An 18,914-nucleotide genomic window follows, 5' to 3' on the forward strand; every position below is an offset into this window, starting at 1 on the left:
TTCCAGACTCCTTTCAATATCGCTGGCGGTAACAGGAACTTATCTAACTCTTTTAATCTCGTCCCTTATACTTGTAATACTCGCAGAGATGAAGAGAGAAAGGTGGAGGTAGACGAAACCTGTCCGGAAGTAGCTAATTAAGCTTGGCATAGAGCTGGATTTCCTATAATGGTCTAGCTTCTTTCCGAAATTTGTGACTCCGCTAACTAAAAGTTACTGGTATTGTTGTGTTGGTACAGTCGCCTCCCAAAAGTATTCGTTCTCGCTGTTTATTCTTGGAGTTTAGTTGCTTTATCCATCTCTAATACCACGACATATGACTGGCCGACGGTGTAGCCAACATGGCTCATGAAAGTACCAAAAGCTCACAAAGTTCGAGGGGTTCCTTTTCTCTGGAGGGAAGCATTCGGGATGAGCGTGGTCTCGAAGAAGACCCAGTTCCTTGACTCGATAAGCTTCGTTGGAGGTTTTTATACCGATTCCGCATATCTGCAAATGGCACCCAACTCGAATCATGGTAGAATCTTATTCATCGACGCATACGATTCTTTTTCAGAAAATATCGCTGCTTTGTTCTGCCAAATCCTTCCTGTGGAAGTCACAATGATCCATATCGACACACAGATAGAAGAACTTCTGGACAAGCCGGCTGATTGTACTCAAAACGCGCTCGCCCTCTATCTACAAAACTTCGATGCTGTTGTTCTGGGCCCTGGACCTGGAAACCCAGAGGCTACTTCTGATGTTGGTTTATTCTCCGAGATCTGGAGGCTTCCAAGTCTTGATGTCGTGCCAGTACTGGGCATCTGCTTGGGATTTCAAAGCTTGTGCCTTGCTTATGGAGCATCTATCAGACGTATGCTGGAGCCATGTCATGGTCATGCTAAAGGAATCAAGCATTGCGATGAGGATATCTTCACCAATGTTGGAGAAGTCATTGCAACGAATTACAACAGCTTAGAAGTAGAGCTCGGAGATAAGCACTCGTTGGCTGAGGACAGTGGTCCGACCTCTTCTTCGCCTTCTGTCGAGTCTGGGAGTTCGTCTCCAAGCACCCTGTGTACAGAATTTTACCCAAGTCAACCAGAATTCGAACCTTCTCTCACCTGTCCCAAATTAAGGCCTCTGGCTTGGGATGGCTTCGGAACTTCGATGAGCGTGAAACATGTCGAGTTGCCTTTTTGGGGCCTGCAGTTCCATCCAGAATCTTGCAAGTCCAATGCTGCATGTCAGAGCATAATCAAGAATTGGTGGAATACAAGTATGCATTGGTCCACCCGTACTAGACGAGCTACAAACCTCTCCAGGTCTAAACTCTTGTCCGGGCATGTATGGTCTAGGCCTCTTACGCCGATTCATATCATTGCCGAGCCTTGTGATATTGCTGAGAATCATAGACTTACATCAACACTTCAGGAAGAATTGCAGGCCCTTACTGCTTCGTCCGCAGCAACCGTGGAATTCCATACAATGATGCTGCCTAAAAGTGCAGGCCAAGTTCTGGAACTATGCAGGAGTTTGTCACAGAACGACCAAGCCATTTTGGAATCGACCAGAAAAGGACGATTTAGTATTTATGCTGTGCCAGGTCCGTCGGAATTTCGGATGGAATACAATCTGGAAACGTCCACATGCACCCTAAACCTCACAGATCAGGACAAAATGCAATGGAAAATGAAGCTTCTTCATGTCTTGGACGAAATTCAGGGGTTGGTGGTGAGGAGAAGAGTGAAGGCAGGCCATGACTCGGTGCCATTCTTTGGAGGGTTCATCGGCTACTTTTCATACGAAGTCGGTCTAGAAAGACTAGGAGTTAAGCAAGAACTTCGGTCGGCTTCTGAAGTGCTTCCTGACATAAACTTGCTATGGGTTGAGCGAAGTATAGTGATCGACCATGTGTCAAATGAAGCTCATATACAGTCTATCCGTAAAGACGACTCAACTTGGATCGCAGAAATGGTGGACAAGCTCAACCGGCTGGGCTGCCCTGAATCTCCCATCGCACTACGCTCGGCAAGATTGCAAGCGCTGCTCACCGCGGCAAAGATCAGGCTGCCTGATGAGGAAATCTACAAACGGGAGATCCAAGCCTGCCAGGATTACCTGCATTCTGGGGACTCCTACGAGCTCTGCCTCACAACTGGAGCACAGATCAGCCTGCCCACCCACCCTGAGAACTCCTGGCTTCTATATCATAACCTCCGCCACCACAATCCTGTTCCGTTCTCCGCCTTTCTTCGCCTTGGCAGAACTACTATCCTCAGCTCCTCTCCCGAACAATTCCTCTCCTGGGACCGCTCCAGCGGCTCCATTAACATGATCCCTATGAAAGGCACCGTCGCGAAATCGCCATCCATGAATCTCGCACTTGCCAAAGAAATCCTCGCATCCCCCAAAGAAAGTGCCGAAAATCTCATGATCGCCGACCTGATCCGTCACGATCTCTACTCCACCGTCGGCTGGAATGCGTCCGTCGAAGTCATCAAACTCTGCGAAGTGGTCGAGCACGAAACCGTCTACCAGCTCGTCTCACACATCAGAGCCATGCCCTCCATTCCACCAACCCTCTCCGCCGATGAGCGCCAACAGGAAATCATGCGCTACGGCCACAAAGCGCTACGCCAGACCCTGCCGCCAGGTAGCATGACCGGCGCGCCCAAGAAACGGTCCTGCGAGATCCTGCGTCGTCTCGAGCAGAGACGGCGCGGCGTGTACTCCGGCGTGCTCGGCTATCTGGACGTGGGCGGTGGTGGCGCGTTTTCGGTCTGCATCAGGACGGCGGTGTCGAATGCGGATGAGGACCGGGATGGGAGGCAGACTTGGCGCGTCGGTGCGGGCGGAGCGATTACGGTGCTGAGCGATGTGGATGCGGAGTGGGAGGAGATGAAGACGAAATTGGAGAGCGTGTTGAGGGCTTTTAGGCCGGATGGGTAGGGGGGTTTCTGGTAGATAATTTAGAGGTGTTTGGGTGCCGAAGAAACTGTACAGGAGCAATCCGCCATATACACGGTTCTGGAATCGCTTTTCTCAACGAATAGCTGCTTGGGAGGATTGGGGGATAGATTACATGTACAGGGTTGTAGTGTCTATACATTCTATTTCTACTGCACATCTATCCTGGTCTTGGACTTCCAATTAACTAAACTCTACCCTCACTCACCCCTCTAGCCAAAAAAAAAAAGGAAACGGCTCGCTATGCCAATCCCCCTCCCCACCCTTCCAAACCAACCACTCACTCACTCAGTCAACCGCATCCAGCTCGCCCCTCACCCTCTTCCCTCCCGGCGCCTTCTCCCCCAACTTCGCAACCATCCTCCTCGCATACTCCATGACAAAGCCCTCAATATAATAACTATGTTCCGCACTATGATCCGACACCAGATTATGCGCCAGCTCATGACACAGCGTGACCCACCAATAGAGCAGCGCGTCGCCGCGATCGCCATCCCCGCGGACCAGCCTCTCCTCATGCAGTTGCTGGAAATAGAGGTAGTTACAGAAGATGCTGCCCTGGCGGTTGAAGGCGATGCTTTTCCCGTTGTCGTAGAAGATGTTGAGGCTCGAGAGATCGAGCGCGAAGACGGAGGCGGCTTCTTTGAGGAGGGTGGCGAAGGCGGTGAGGCCGGTGGAGTGCTGGGTTAGGAAGGTGGATGGGTCGATCGGCGGTAGCTGTTGTTGTTGTTGTTGTTGGGTGGAAAGGAAGATGTTGATGCCGTGGGCGCCGGAGGCGATGAAGGTTAGGTTCTGCGCCATCTTTTCGTCGCAGTAGGAGCGCGTTTCGGCGATTTGGTTGGTTTCGCCACGGGAGTAGAGGGCGTTGGAGTTGTAGGCCCGGGACTTCTTGATGGCGGAGAGGAGGTTTTGTTGCATTTGGTGGGGCGCGGTTACCGGGTTTGCGGTAAGGGTCTTCTGTTGACCGGGCTTATTCTCTTGGGAGTAAGGTGGAGGTGGCTCCTCGCCGTTGGTGATGGCTTGGTGGTTGGTAGTGGGTATGGAGCCACCGCTAGAAGATTGAGGCCTTGCAGGTTTGGGTGCTTCACTGAGACCCAGCCTATTCCTCCAGGTTTCAAACAATCCTTGCGGCACCCGGCGGATCTGCTCGTCATTCTCGACCTCACTGAGTCTTTGTGTACCGTTCTTCGCTTGTGGAGACTCCGTTGGAAAGCCCCCTGGTATGCCAGGCTCCTTAGCCTGCTCGCTGGCTTGTTTCTGTTGTGAATCGTTCCAAGCCTTCTCCTGATCCTCGATTCTCCTGCGTTCCTCTTCGAGCTGCTGCTGCTGATCTGCCAAGCGCTTCTCAGCCGCCTTCTGTCGCAGAATCCTCGAAACGTTAAATCCACGCGCCCCTAACTCTTTAAGCTCGGTTTTTAAGAGCAGTTCAAGAGTCAAGGCAGAGTGCAGCTTTGGCCTATTGAGCAGTAGGTGGACCAAGGACTGGCTGACTTGGTAGTAATCGATGCTACTACCTGAAATCCACAGGGTATAGTCGCGACCCGATCGTGTGACGGCGGCACTGCGTCGATCTACATGATGCAAATTTCTGCCTCTGAGGGACCTTCTCAGTTTGATTGAGGACACAGCGATAACCTTCAAACTCTTCTCCAGCCATCTTGAATCATGCTTGATAGCATCTGGTGGCTGATCATGTAAGAAGAGTCTTGACCGCTCGCATATTTGCTTTTGTAGCCTGACAACTGATTTCTGGTCGTGCACCTGAGAACCGTAGGTGGCGGATTCTTCAATCAGACTGCTTAGAAGAGGAGAGCCTAAGTTGTAATAGAAATCTTCCAATGTTGTTTCTTGAGGTGCCGCCAGAATATCTGTCCTGAAGAGATTGTAGCTAGGATAATCATCAACAATGATAGCGTCTGCCGCGCTTGTAAGCTGCCATTCTTTGATCCCATGAACCTCTTCATCATCGAAGTCGTCCGCCTCATCAGCTCGATCCGTCATTATTGGTGTAGAGACAATATCCTTGCTAGCTAGGAGAAACGGTGCCCTCTTCATGGCTTTAAGCAGGTCTTTCTCTTTCTTCAGCGCTGGCAAGGCATCTGCTAGGTTTCTCAACAGGTTAAGATACCTCTCAGGGTCTCGAAATGTCGAGGAGATGCGCGCCGGTTCATTGACCAGGATCTGAGCAATTTCTACTTTGGTAGGCTCTTGTTTAGAGCCGCATTTTAACAAAAAGGTGTTTGCTTCTTGTCCGAAGTCTACAAAATCAAAGATTTCTCCGTAGCTGTCGCTTCCTCCCAAGAAACATGTATGAGGCGAGACATACCTCGGGGCAGCCGGTTTTTCACTTTGAGCCTTAGAAGTGATGATAGGGACAAATTTGGCCTGGCTTAGACGCGGTATATTTGCGGAATTGATCTCACCCAAGCGTCCAGAGAAGTAGGCAAACAGTGTCCTAGCTTCTTTCTTGTTCGTGGGCGGCTTGCGTAGGAGAACTGCAATGCATTCATCCATTGGGGGATGAATTCTGACGCCGAACTTTGCTGCATGTGGCTGCAACTCTCGTCTAAGAACATCGAAGCCCAATAGAGCAGCTCCTTCGTCCGTGAAGCAATGTGATGGCGTGCTAAGACTACCGGAAGACTGTAGCGGTAAAAATGGCAGCGTAACCTGAGAATAATCATACGCTCCATAATTGTTGATGTAATGATTGGCAATGAAGTAGGCCATCGCTTTGTCGCGAAGTGTACCGTCACCCTTCTTCACTGCTCGAGCCATAATTTCAATGAGCTCACCAGCAGAGGGTGTGGTCCTCAGTCCTAAAACGACCAACAATTTGCCTTCTGGGCTGCCACTGCGGTAAGGTCCTGACCAGCTCAGTATCGGGAGTCCTAACTCTCGCAGAGGTAGCCGTGGCTCATAGAGTGTGGAAACTTTGTAGCGTTCAGCGGAGAATTTATGGGGTTCCTGCTGCACTTCCTTCGGGCATATTGGTGTATCTCGAAGTCTCTGGATATCAGTGCTTGGAATATCCTCGCGCACGGATGCCAAATACTGAATTAGGCGAATGTGTTGCTTTTCCGATTTCTCGTTCGTGATAGCACCTCCAGGTTGGACTGCGTCAGACAACAGGCGGCTAAAAACCACTCCAAGTTCCAACGTCTTCCGTACACCGAGAGCAACAAGTATCTTGTCCTTTACACTGTTCAGTCCGGTAACTATTGGAAGATCATCAAAGACCTTGACACTGGGGAAATATGCGTCGCCTGGTTTCCGCATGCCATATTTGGTTGGAATTATTGTTTGTGGCGCAAGAAGTTCAACAATTGTGCTTTTGGACGACTGGCTCAAAACGTCCCATTGCTTTGACAGCACAGGCAAGACCTGAGCAGCAAATTGTGATGATTGAGTGAGATCTTGATTAGCAGACAGTGTGTTCCGGTTGCCGGCCTCTTCGAGGAGCCACTTTAGCCAGGGCACAATCTGCAATTCTTCCCAACCATACCCTTCTAGGTCGGCCCTGGATAAATGCCTCGTGTACCTGAAGGGCATAGTCCATGACGGCACAGGCAGTTCTGCTGGTATTTTGGTTGGGTTTAAAAAGGCCTTCATGCTACCAAGGACGATTACTTGACTCGATTTCCCGTCGGATGTCTCTTCATTGGCTACTGCAACAGACAATAGATTCTTGACCGTGTTCTTATCAAGTTTGCCACTTTTTGACTGCTCACCTAGCCAAACCAGGAATTCGTGAACATGCTGAGCTGAGAGTGCGCTCCTCTCAAGCGCACTCTTGATATCAGAGACCGTAACCTCTGTGATAAGGCCGTAGTCGATGAGACGATCGACGAACGTCTTGGCGTCTGAGACTAGTTGCTCAGGAAGCGCCGGAATGCCTTCCATAAAGCTCAGATTTTTTGGCGCAATGCGTACTTCATGGTTTGGAAGCACGCCACAAGTAGATAGAACGTCGATCGAAGCCTTGTAGTTGCATGTCCAGAATGCGTCCTCGATAATTTGACCGGTCTGAGCAGATGGAGTAGACTCCTGGAAAGAAAAAGTCCTCGCTGTATTTACTGCGGCTGGGAGGGAAGCCTGAATATCATCTACTCTCACTTTGGATTTACCCGATTTCGCAAGAGACCTTTGAATATCGCTATTTAGAGTGGTCATTTCTGAGGAGAATGCAATCCGGCATACGATACCAGCCGCCCTAAGCATCTCCATATTCCAAGTCCGGACCCACCGAGCATTGAGGTCGATGCTTTCTCTCTCAACTGTTGGTATCACAGAGGGAGCCGAAATGTGCGCTCTCAAGCCAGTAGTTTGGTGGGTAGGAAACCCTATAAATATGCGTCCTGACCTTGTGGGCAAGATACTGGCGAAAACATCAGCCGAAGCCGCTTTCCCAGAGCTAGAGTCGTTCACATCGGCTTCTGGTATATGCGGAGAGGTCAGAATCGCCAGCTTCGTCGTCTTTGGCGGTGGTTTCTTCGTGGCTCTTTCCAGTTCGTCCTTGAACGAACGACTTGTGAATGTTTCAATAGTCGCCGTGTTAACGTTTAGAAAGATCACTGTCGATGATCGTGATGTCAGATTCTTCTCTACTGTATCGTTTCGAGACTTCGCCGTCCGCGAAGATACATCTTCTTTGGATGCTGACGCTCGAGTCAACCGCGAAAAAAAGGTCCGCATGGCAGGTGCCTGGTCGTTGTTTCTAAAGCTGTCAAAGTTTGAGGCGCCTGATCGTGGCACCCTCCAACCAACAATGTCCATCCAACTACCATCAATCTGAGAAACTTCCTGCATTACACTTTTTATCTTCATTAAACCCTCGCTAGTTTTGGTTTCAATATCATGGGGAATCTCAACCGTCGAACTGGGGGCAGTCTTTTTCGATAGAGTAAGAATGTTATGGTTATCTAACCAGAGCTCTAGATTTTGGATGCCGACAAACGTCAAACTGCTGGCGAGGAACTGTGACACTTGCAGCAGAGGAGGCACAGCAGACGTTGTATTCCGATAGTCGAGAACAAAACTGGTATCTTTGCTCGAGTCTGACTTGGAAAGTTGCAGTCGTCGTGTGAATAGGGAATTCCCCTTCCAATAAAATGCCATGGCTTCTTTTCCAGATGAAATAAATGGTTCTTCACAGTCGGCAAAGACACTATAGAATCCAACTCCAAATGCTCCTATCTTAGTTTCGTCAGGATTTCCTTCAGCAATGCGCTTCAATCGTGACCAGTCATTGTCGTTGAACGGCTGACCATCGTTGGTCACCAACAATCGGTTCACTGTGTGGTTTGTAACAACATGCTTCAGAAGATCAGAAGCGCTTCCAGTCTGGGGCAGTGGTACCGTAGCGGAAGGATATGTCTCAAATTTGATTGTCACTTTGGTGGCGCCAGCGTCAGCTGCGTTTTGTAGTAGTTCTCGAAGTACGGTCCATTCTCCGGAGTATCTTGCAAGAACTTTGTCTATCAAAGCTCTTGTGTTCACAGTTACGGCCTCCTCGTCTTCACCTGACCCAAGTGTCCGTGCCTTCAGCGCGTTGTAGTCTACGCGAGCGGCCATCAGTTTCGATGTATAAAAGTGGCATATAGTGTATCGATTCGATGTCTATTGATTTCGATATTGAAGGGCGTAGGATCGTAAGTTGTGGACTCGCAAGTGGCAGATTTACACGGTCCCACAGTCGTTGAGATGTAACGGTGATGTGTCTCAGGTCACGGTCAGCAAGGAGCGTAGTGTCATGCAAATGTGGCAATGAAGAGAAGGCTGCAGAACGCCGAGGAATGCCATGCACGTGTGAGAACGATAGAAAGAAAGGCTACTAGTAGTAACTCGTACAGGTCTGACGAATGGATACAAAGTGTTTACCAGCAAGACGCCTCACCACATGACGCCTCCGAAGCCCTGGTCTGCCTCGCCCTCGAGGACTCGCAGCCTTGATGTCGGGGTGTCGGCATTAGTACTAGTCTCCGGGACCTGCGCCGGAAGGAGTCTTGGCACTCTCGCCAAGTCCATTCTCCTTCCTCTTTGAGCTGTTCTGTGGAGTGCAAAACAACCACACTCAAATCACTCCTCTACATAAATATCTAATACCATTATGATGAACAGGCAAAGGTGGTACATATCAGATACCTCTTTTGAGCTTATAGGGTCTCAAATCATCTTTCCCCCAGGGAACCATGTCTTCACCCTGGTCTCTGGGCTGTGCGGAGAAATACGCCTATAATATCGATATTGGAATACATGTTTGAGCCTACTTAACCTTGTCATAATGGGGATGGATCCTATGTCCCCGCTTGCTCCTGCACGGATCAACACTCTCCTCATTCCTGCTGGCAGAATCAAGCGCACAAGATTCGCAAATTTCGTGTCAAGGCTCGACCATGAAAATGTGGTCCGTCTAGGGGACGTAAGCCCAGATGGGCAATCAAAGAGGAGCATGTCAACCTGTACGGATAAGCCACGCATACATGAAAGCTAACAATGCTGTGATGGCAGATACATTCTCGCCTCTGGCATTTCCTGAGGGTCGAATCATCTACAATTTCTCTCTCTCGGAAAGCCCCGCCTTGAGCATTGATTGTTTTCCATTCGAGCTGAATCGGGAAGCTCAGGTCATTTTGTACCTGGCAGATGGCTCGGAGGTGGTGACTTCAGAAAGTCAAACTCAACTAGCGCAGGAGGGAAACATTGAAAGAAGCCCCGGGGAAACTCATGATGTGTTGCCCCTTGCTTCAATGTTTGCTTCGCTGGAAGATGAAGTGCGAGCAAATCGACATCAGTATCGACGTGCGATCCTTCATCAGCTCTTAGTCTTTGAATCCACCCTCGCTCCAGAGGCCCTGCCAGCACCCACAGATGTTATACTCGTGCCTGCTCCACAAAATTCGCGTACTACTACCATCAAAACCGTGATGTGTGACATCAGCGGCCGCCTTCTGCGCTCGATGGACAATCTCGCTAGCGAAATACAAGCTCTCTCAACAATAGAATCACCATCCCTCGTCCCTGGCTCCGCATACAGGGCAACTGATCTTGCCGCCCGAGTTCATGCGCGAATGTCAATGCCTGCACAGCCGATTCAAGGCCCCTTGGATCCGGTAGGTTCAAGAATTTCTGCTACCACTGGCAGTAAAAGTCGAAGCACCACACCCGCGGGTGCGAGAAGCGCAAGCAGGCATTCCGTTGGAAGCCCGAGCCGCAGTGATCGCTTCTCTGAAGTCTCCTCTGCTTTGGGCTCCAGGGATGCGAGCCAAGACAGGAATTCTATGGTGCCCTCGACAGTAACGAACCCCAGAGAGCGGAAGAAAAATTGTTCAGTTGGTCGAAGTCGTATTGTTGTCGGAGCTCTACTCCTTCAAGCGGGACTCTGGCCTGATGCAGTGAAGGAATTGTCAGAGGGCACTGCGACTGCGCGAGGCAACAATGATTATGTGTGGCATGCAAAGGGTCTTGAGTATATTATCACATGCTTGCTGATGTTTGGGTGGGCAAAAATGTATTTTCAGGTAAGCATACGCGTTCCAAATACTTCGTTATATTGAGCTGAATTTCCTTAGATACCACACATCTGCTACCCCATCGCGGAGAAACCTACCATTCCCAAGTCGTCTTCGGTGACGCCTAACCCCAAAAATGCAGAGCTTACGCCATACGGCAGAAGCTCATCAGATAGTCGAACTGTCTCATTGCACTATTTGACCAAGCTCTTACCAGACCTGCTAAGTTCAGTGAATACCCTTTACGCACGAGCGTCGAACTTCACCGAAGAAGCGTTGCCACAGTTGCTTATGTCAGAGAGCGTTCTTCGGTGTGGATACTTGCTCTCCGCCATGTACCTTCGAAACATGGTCATTGACGACAACATGCTGCAAGCTTTGCTGTCGTCAGAGAATATTCCTCGAGCCGATCCTATCCCTCGATCCGCGGATACCATTACTTTGAAAAAGAGCGACATTGCCACCATGCTTCTACATGCTATACCAGCTATTCCCGGAGCTGTTCCTTTCAATGAGCTCCTTCAGATACTAATTGGCCTTGCCTCTATTCTTTCAATGGTTGGTATGGAGAGAAAGCAAGCTTTCATCCTGAAGGAGCTTCTACAAAGAATCACTCCTACTCTCATCGAAGCAAGAAAAGTTGGTGCTGCGGAAATGGGCATACATCCAGCCGCCGGGTTGTTGGCCTTAAGCAATACTTCGCATTCCGGCTTCCTCCGCGTTGAAGATGGGATGAAATCCCTCTTGACGTTGGTAGGCGAGATGTATGGCGCGCTCGATCATAATGAGGATATGGGGTCTCTCATCAACTCTCAAGACAGCACCAAATCCAGCCTAGCTAGTTCCAGGCGCGCCAAATTGCATGCATATGGAAATTTTGATCTGAAAGTTGACATACTTAAATCCTGCATTGCGATCTGCGAAGTGCTCCCAGATTTTGAAGGCGTTCTGAAATACACAGTCGATCTTCTGCAGCTATCCCGACGGACCACCACTTTGCCATTTCGCCATCCTACGGGTACACCTGCCATATCACAAGAAGAGCAGATAAAGCTAATGGACAGCATCAAGCGGACGGTCGGAGCTGCAGCCAAAGTCGGCTTAAAGAGCGTACAAGCCAATTACTGGGACGATTTTATGGTACGGGGCATCGAGGCCATGAGCCCGCCAGCTACTTTCAGGGTCGCTCCACACTCGAAGAATGACCTTCAGTCGGTGAGCGAGTCTAAGCAAACCACAGAGAAAGATCCATTCATCTACAATCCATTTTCTAAGCCCACATCATCTGCAACTGATCAACCTCTCGTTGCAGAAGAATTAGCATATTTCAGTGTCTATCTACAAAACCCATACGAAGTCGACATCGAGATTGAAGAAATCACTTTAGTCACTGAAGGTTGCAGGTTTCAACCATTAACACACAGTATTGTTTTGGGCCACTTCTGTTGTCAAAAATTCACGATGGCGGGCACTCCCCGAACAAGCGGCACTCTCAAAATAATTGGCTGCAGAGCGAAGATACGAGATTGCAAAGAACGCGATTTCCTCATATATACCGCGGATTGGAGTCCCAGAACGGAAAGCAAGATCAAGAAGATTGGCTCTGCTCCGAGAGACTCAGTACGAAGGGGACCACCATCTGCTGTTGGTGAAGCGGCACCAAAAGAGGCCGAGGGGTCGAACACAGGACCACAGAGCGACACGATATCGTTGACTGTGATCAGCCCGCAGCCAGTAATCTCAATACAATCCACAACCTTATCGCAACCAGCTCTTATGGTCTTGGAAGGGGAGAAAAAATGTTTTAACATTGTTTTGCGGAACGACTCGAGCACAACTGCGGTAGACATGCTGTTATTCACGTTTGAGGACTCGGCAACGATACAGCTGCGCACAGCGGTGATGAACAAAGAACTATCTCCAAGTGAGGCTTATGAGCATCAATTGCAGCTTGCAGGGAGTCATCCATTCAAATACATTCCCAGTGACGAGAAAGAGGGGCCTGTTCTTCCAGCTGGCGGAAGTGCAGACTTCATCATCGAAGTTCTTGGGATACCAGGATTACTGAATGGGATTGTTCAAATAGACTATGGTCACCTCGATATAAGCTCGTCAGATGTGACAGACAAGTTTTACACCAGGCAACTTTCGTTCCCTGTGGCCGTTACCGTAAATGCCGGTATTGAGGTGCCTCGCTGTAACATGCTGCCTTTCAGTAGTGACTTCGCGTGGTGGAACAAGCAGCAAGCCTGTGCATCCTCCCCACAGGCACTCGATCCGCCTGGTGTTTTGACGAATGAGTTGAGGTCGCGTTCAATATCATATCCACCACTACAGACGGATGGCGGTCAGTTCACATCATTACTGGCGCGACTGGGGCTTGGCTCACATGGCGACGACCACTGCCTGTTACTCCTCGATCTACGGAATGTCTGGCCATTTCCGCTATCAGTATCTGTGCAAGTTCGTCAAAACAAAAACGCTTCATCGTCGCCCACGGATCCGTGGCGCCGTGCCTACACGGTCCACGAGTCGGTACAACCGGGCCATATCTCAAGAGCGATTTTACCGATACCCAGGGTCTACGTCTCAGATCCCCACAAAGCTATACCGCTGATTGGCAACCAGCGACAGTTTGTCGTTAGTGCATCAAAGCTGTCTGTGGAAGCAGAACAAGCTAATCGAGAAGCCTTTTGGTATCGCGAAGAGGTTCTGAAACATGTAAGAGGCACCTGGCGTGAAGACAGTACCGGGAGAGAGGGGAGCATAGATCTTAGACGAGGTATTCGGCTCAATACTAAAATGATAGATGTACTGAAGATTGAAGACATTGAGCTAAGTCTATCAATTCGCCCATCCAGGCCGCCAGATGCTCAGCCCTCTCCCGTCTTACAACGAGGCGGTTCACGCTTCTGTCTCCAAGTCAACTCGTTCACCACGCTCACTATCAAGGTACACAATCGGTGTTCGGATAAGATGCACCTGTTGCTAAGAATTCAGCCCTCGTTGCGTGATCAGCCACACAACATTGCGCTGGATCTGTCTAAGCGTTTTGCCTGGACTGGAATGTTGCAAAGAGTTCTCCATCCGCCTCTTACGGCCAATGAAGTTCGTGAGGCGAGCCTTGAAATCATGGCGCTCTGCGCTGGTGACTACGAGATAGCAGCCACCATTGAGGAATTGAAGGCACCAGGCCAGAATTCGTCCGGCAAGAAGATGGGTATTTGCAGCCAATCAAACGATCGAAGAATATGGCACGCAAGGGAACCATGTTCGATTGATGCAGTAGACTCCATCGAGCCTTGACCTTTTCGGTATGCTTCATATACACAGAAGCACGAGATCGACGACCTTGAAAAAGACGTCTCTATTCATCTCTACCGCGGCATCTTTACCAAGGCCGAGCCCAAGTACAAGCGTGCGATGCTCCTCTGGATTCTTCTTGGTGATAGCATCAGCTATCTGTGAAGCGTACAAATGACCCAGCATTTCTCGCTCGGTGTTGCCGGCACCAAGCAGCGATCGGGGGGTAAAACGGTTAGAGGGAAGAAGAGCATCCTCTCCGGAGGCTGAGAGGAGGTGTGTATCAGCTGATGTAGGGTTTGACGGTGAGAGTGGACAATGGACCTGATGCTCCATCAGTTCCTGAGGCTAACTTGGTAATCTCCGTGACATAATACCCATTGAGCAAGACGTCCTTCTTGTGAGATAGATATCATGATTTTATCACTAAAGAAAATCGTCATCACTTCCGTGAGAATGCCATCTATCTGTGCAGCCGCCTGCTTTGTCTGTGCAGGATAGGGCACATCTGTAGATAGCCCTGGTTCGCCAAGTGAGGACATATCCTGAGGCAAGCCCATGGCTCGTGATGGAATCGTAAGAAGAAGTTCGGAAATACACCACACCACGCTGCACTGGTATTGATGACTGCCTGTTCGTCCTGTGCTTCCCCGCACGGGCAAAAAGATCTCCAACTTTCTAACAAGAAAGCCGCAGAAAATATATACACCACCTAAATTTTGGCAAGCATGACCTCGCAATGCCTCGCTTTGTTCCCAGACAGCGCAAGCACAAAGTCCGACGGCGCGACACTGTCCAAGATGGGAGCAACAACTCCAACACCAATCAGATCCAGATCCTACCTCAATCGAAAGAGGAGAAAGAGGGGACGCGGCGAAAGCTCAAGGAAGAGCTGAGGGCCGGACAGTCCAATATCTCCAGCAAGAAGCAGAAACGGCTGGACAAGTACATTGACACCAAGCTCAAGAAGGACGAAAATCTTGACTTGATAAAGAAATTGTCACAAGCTAAATTCGACACCAGTCAATTGCAAAGCTCGAAGCATCTGGGAAAGCGGAAGCACGCTCAATATGCTGCTGATATTGACCCTCGCAAAAAAGACCTTGCAGATGGTAACCGGAAGCCAGATGACTCTGACGAGTCTGATCTGGAAAGTACAGATTCCTTTGGGCAACAACACGAGCATTCCTCCTCCAGCTCCTTCGAACCGAGACGTCAGAACCAGGACCTACCATTGAAGCCCGTGGTAATGCAGGGTAGTGGGCTTAGACAGCCACTGGAGGTGGACAGTAATGGTTTGCCCGTAATACACAATAAAAGGAAGAAGGCAAAACGAAAAAGCATAGAAGATGATTGCTGGGAAGGTTTTGGCACCGAGTCAGATGCTGAAGTGCAGTCGCCAAAGCATTGCGATGATATGCGATATGGCGGGCTGGTGGCAGGATCCACAACGGATATCGATGAAGAATCAGCAGAAGACCTTGATTTCAGCACTACGGACTCTAGTGAAAGCGGATACGAAAGCAGTCCAGATGGTGATGATGCAGGAGGAAAGATCAAAATTGCACCTCGAGTTTCAGCGTTCAAGTCATGGGCGACGCAACAGATCAATGAGTCTTTAGGCCATGTTCCATTTCAGGGGAGAGATTGCACTCAACCATCCAAACCTGTGACTGCTACAGTGCAGACGATTGTACCTACACGGGCTCCCGATGTTGGCATGGTACAGGAGGAACGAAAAGATGGACTTGGCAGAAAGATCTGTAATGTGCCAGTCACCCGCACCGCCGAGATAGGGGCATCGCGCGAGAAACTTCCCATCGTAGCAGAGGAGCAGAAAATCATGGAAGCCATTCATAACAACCCGTGCGTCATTGTCTGGGGCACGACTGGCAGTGGAAAGACAACCCAGGTTCCCCAATTCCTCTTCGAGGCTGGATATGGCAGTCATGATAGTTCCACCCCGGGGATTATTGGCATCACGCAACCCCGACGAGTGGCAGCTGTAAGTATGGCAAAGCGAGTCGGCGAAGAACTCGGGCAATATTCAGGAAAAGTCTCGTACCAGATCCGCTTTGAGTCCACTACTTCCAAAGACACTGCAATCAAATTCATGACTGATGGCATCTTACTTCGGGAGATCTCGCAAGACTTTGCTCTATTGAATTACTCTATTATCATCATTGATGAAGCACATGAAAGGAGTGTCAACACTGATATTCTCATTGGCATGCTGAGCAGAATCGTGGATCTACGGAAGAAGATGAGCTCAGAAGATTCCGAGGTCAGGCCACTCAAACTAGTCATCATGTCGGCTACGCTGCGAGTATCAGATTTCTTGAAGAATTCACATCTCTTCCCTGCAGCTTTACCTCCTTTGATCCAGGCGGAGGGCAGACAATTTCCGGTCACGACTCACTTTGCTCGACGTACAGAAAGAGATTATCTTGAAGAAGCCTTTCGTAAAGTCAGCCGTGGACATCGTAAGCTCCCGCCAGGTGGTATGTTGGTCTTTCTGACGGGCCAGAACGAAATCAAAAGCCTTCTCAAGCGATTACATGACACCTTTCGCTCGTCGAATCGATCGGCAGTTGATTCGATGAGAGTGCAGCTTTCTGCCAGCGAAGGCCCGTTAGAAGTTGATGACCTCGAACTTGGTACTGCGGAGGACGCAGATATTGAGGAAGAGGATAGTGAGGACGAGGATAGTGAGGACGAGGATAGTGAGGTTGACTTTGTTGGCCATGACGGTGAAGATGAAGATATTGCTTTTGACATTGGCGAACCTGTTACGGCTTCGTTGACCGTGCATATACTACCTCTGTATTCACAGTTGCCCACGAAAGAGCAACTCAGAGTCTTTGAAATACCACCAGACGGCTCACGGCTGATTGTGCTAGCCACCAATGTTGCCGAAACTAGTTTGACCATCCCTGGAATCCGCTATGTTTTTGACTGTGGAAGAAGCAAAGAACGAGTATATGACCAATCTACCGGGGTACAGAAGTTCGAGGTCAACTGGATAAGCAAAGCAAGCGCAGAGCAGCGAGCCGGACGGGCAGGTCGAACGGGTCCTGGTCACTGTTACAGGCTGTATTCGTCAGCAGTGTACGAGCGTGACTTTGTCGAGCATACAGGTCCGGAGATCCTAAGGACACCTATTGAGAGTCTTGTGTTACAGATGAAAACGATGGGCCTCGACAATGTAGTCAATTTCCCCTTTCCAACTGCTCCTGAACGAAGCAGCATTCTCAGGGCGGAGAAACTCCTGAAGAACCTTGGCGCTCTGACACCTACCGGCCGGGTCACCCAGTTAGGCCACCGTCTTTCGATTTATCCACTATCGCCACGGTTTGGCAAGATGCTTGCAATTGGCGCGCAGCATGATTGCTTGCCATATGTCATTGCCCTTGTCTCCGGGCTTGCTGAGGGTGATATCTTCGTGCCTGAGAATCAGCTCGAGCTGAATCCCAAAGAACGTGGAGAGGACGAAGTGTACACCAATGATGATAGATTGGAAGACAGCGCCAGAGAACAGCGTCAGAAAAACTATAACAGGGCTCGAGCGATATTCAGCAAAAACGACCCAACATCTGACGCTCTGAAACTACTATCAGCAGTATGTGCCTACGCATACGCTCAAGACGGCGACGCCTTCTGCCGCCAAATGTTCCTCCGCAGCAAGGCTCTGAAAGAGGTCTCCCAGCTCCGAAAACAACTCAGCGACATCGTGCGAGCCAACCACCCACAATCCATCGGCCCCTACCTGTCCCGCCTGCCCACCCCGTCGCCTAAACAACTGAAAGCCCTAAACCAAATCGTCGCAGCCGGATTCATCGACCAGGTCGCCATCCGCGCAGACCTCGCCCCCAACCCACCCATCTCTCCTCGTAAGCCTCAACGAGCAATCGACGTCCCTTATCTCGCCCTGTCCCCATCATCCACAAACACCACCAGCGGAACCACATCCTCGGACCCAGCAATCTACATGCACCCCTCCTCCATCCTCTCCCCACTCTCCCCCAAATCTCTCCCGCAATACCTCATCTATTCCCACCTCCAGCAATCCGCCCCTTCCCTGATCACCTCCTCTTCTTCTTCTGAGAAACAGCAAGCAGGCCCGAAAATCCGCATGTTCCCCCTCACGGCCGTCAGTGGAGCGCAGCTCTCGGCGCTGGCGCATGGCACGCCGCTGCTGGAGTATTGGCGGGGTGCCCGAACGGAGGGAGGCGTGGCTTGTCCCGTCGCTGAAGAATGGTGATGGAGGAGGGGTGGGGTGGCCGTTGCCGGCGAGGAAGGTGGTGCAGAAGCGGGATGGGAATGCTGGTGGTGGTGGGGGGTGGGTTGTTGAGAGGTTTCTGAGCTGATTTTATAGTCAGTCAGATGGCATGAATGAGGTGGATGCGTTGGGAAATGGGGATGGCTTAGGAAATAGATGGTAGGAGTAGGATATTACTAATGAATGGTCAAGCTGTGTGGATGTCATTTCCCCCCCCTCTCCATGCTCTCTCTCTCTCTCTCTCTGTGTGTGTGTGTATCGCCTGCCTGCCTGCCCTTCCTACCTCGCGGGTCTGGCTTTCTGGTTTTCTATACTCATGCCTACGACATACCACATAGTGACCACATAACATCCCACCAAGGCTTACATAAATAAGCACTGCATGCATGCAGTATGGCCCGCAGACTCATACTAGTAGCTGATATATATATCATAAATGATAAGCTGGCTCACTCAGTTCTTGCTTGCCATCTGTATACACATCGTTCTGGGGGCTCCGTCTTTTTTTTCCCGCCCGCCTTCCTTCTTTCCCGCAAGATCTAACTTAGTGCCTAGGTCTTCCTCCCATGTCATCACTCGTTTCCACCCCTACTCTTTCCTCCTTCCTCCCGTTGCTTTGTCCAACTACCCTGATCCGGGCTCGTCGTGACTTGCTCTTGCTCTTGCTCTTGGTTGTTGCTTCGACCCGATTGGTGAGGGCTTCTGCGTGACAGAATCACCGCGTTGTAGCGTATAGCGACGTCTTCGTCTTTGCTGGAGTAGGGACGGGTACCCGTTGTCGTGGTCGTTGTGGTGGGATCTGACTCCTTGCCTGCCTACGTGCCCGGTTGTAGAGGTTCCCTACCTCTCGATACCAGCACCAGCACCAA

General features: G+C 50.2%; 4 protein-coding genes across 4 annotated transcripts; 3 read left to right on the forward strand and 1 right to left on the reverse strand.

Annotated features, from left to right (window-relative positions):
* Window positions 1–411: 411 nt before the first annotated feature.
* EPUS_04022 (uncharacterized protein) lies at window positions 412–2,934 on the forward strand (the record flags this gene model as incomplete). The annotated part of the gene is made up of 1 exon (XM_007806884.1): window positions 412–2,934. The coding sequence occupies one exon, from the start codon at window positions 412–414 to the stop codon at window positions 2,932–2,934; it is 2,523 nt and encodes an 840-aa protein (XP_007805075.1).
* A 306-nt stretch (window positions 2,935–3,240) lies between these two features.
* On the reverse strand, window positions 3,241–8,526 carry EPUS_04023 (uncharacterized protein; the record flags this gene model as incomplete). Its single annotated transcript, XM_007806885.1, has 1 exon — window positions 3,241–8,526. One exon carries the CDS (start codon window positions 8,524–8,526, stop codon window positions 3,241–3,243), a length of 5,286 nt encoding a protein of 1,761 aa, XP_007805076.1.
* A 709-nt stretch (window positions 8,527–9,235) lies between these two features.
* EPUS_04024 (uncharacterized protein) lies at window positions 9,236–13,931 on the forward strand (the record flags this gene model as incomplete). The annotated part of the gene is made up of 5 exons (XM_007806886.1): window positions 9,236–9,413; window positions 9,463–10,472; window positions 10,524–13,415; window positions 13,464–13,748; window positions 13,797–13,931. The coding sequence occupies 5 exons, from the start codon at window positions 9,236–9,238 to the stop codon at window positions 13,929–13,931; spliced, it is 4,500 nt and encodes a 1,499-aa protein (XP_007805077.1).
* Window positions 13,932–14,505: 574 nt separating this feature from the next.
* EPUS_04025 (uncharacterized protein) lies at window positions 14,506–18,027 on the forward strand (the record flags this gene model as incomplete). The annotated part of the gene is made up of 1 exon (XM_007806887.1): window positions 14,506–18,027. One exon carries the CDS (start codon window positions 14,506–14,508, stop codon window positions 18,025–18,027), a length of 3,522 nt encoding a protein of 1,173 aa, XP_007805078.1.
* Between the last annotated feature and the right edge of the window lie 887 nt (window positions 18,028–18,914).

Source organism: Endocarpon pusillum (assembly GCF_000464535.1).
Source record: "Endocarpon pusillum Z07020 unplaced genomic scaffold scaffold6331, whole genome shotgun sequence".
Taxonomy (NCBI): domain Eukaryota; kingdom Fungi; phylum Ascomycota; class Eurotiomycetes; order Verrucariales; family Verrucariaceae; genus Endocarpon; species Endocarpon pusillum.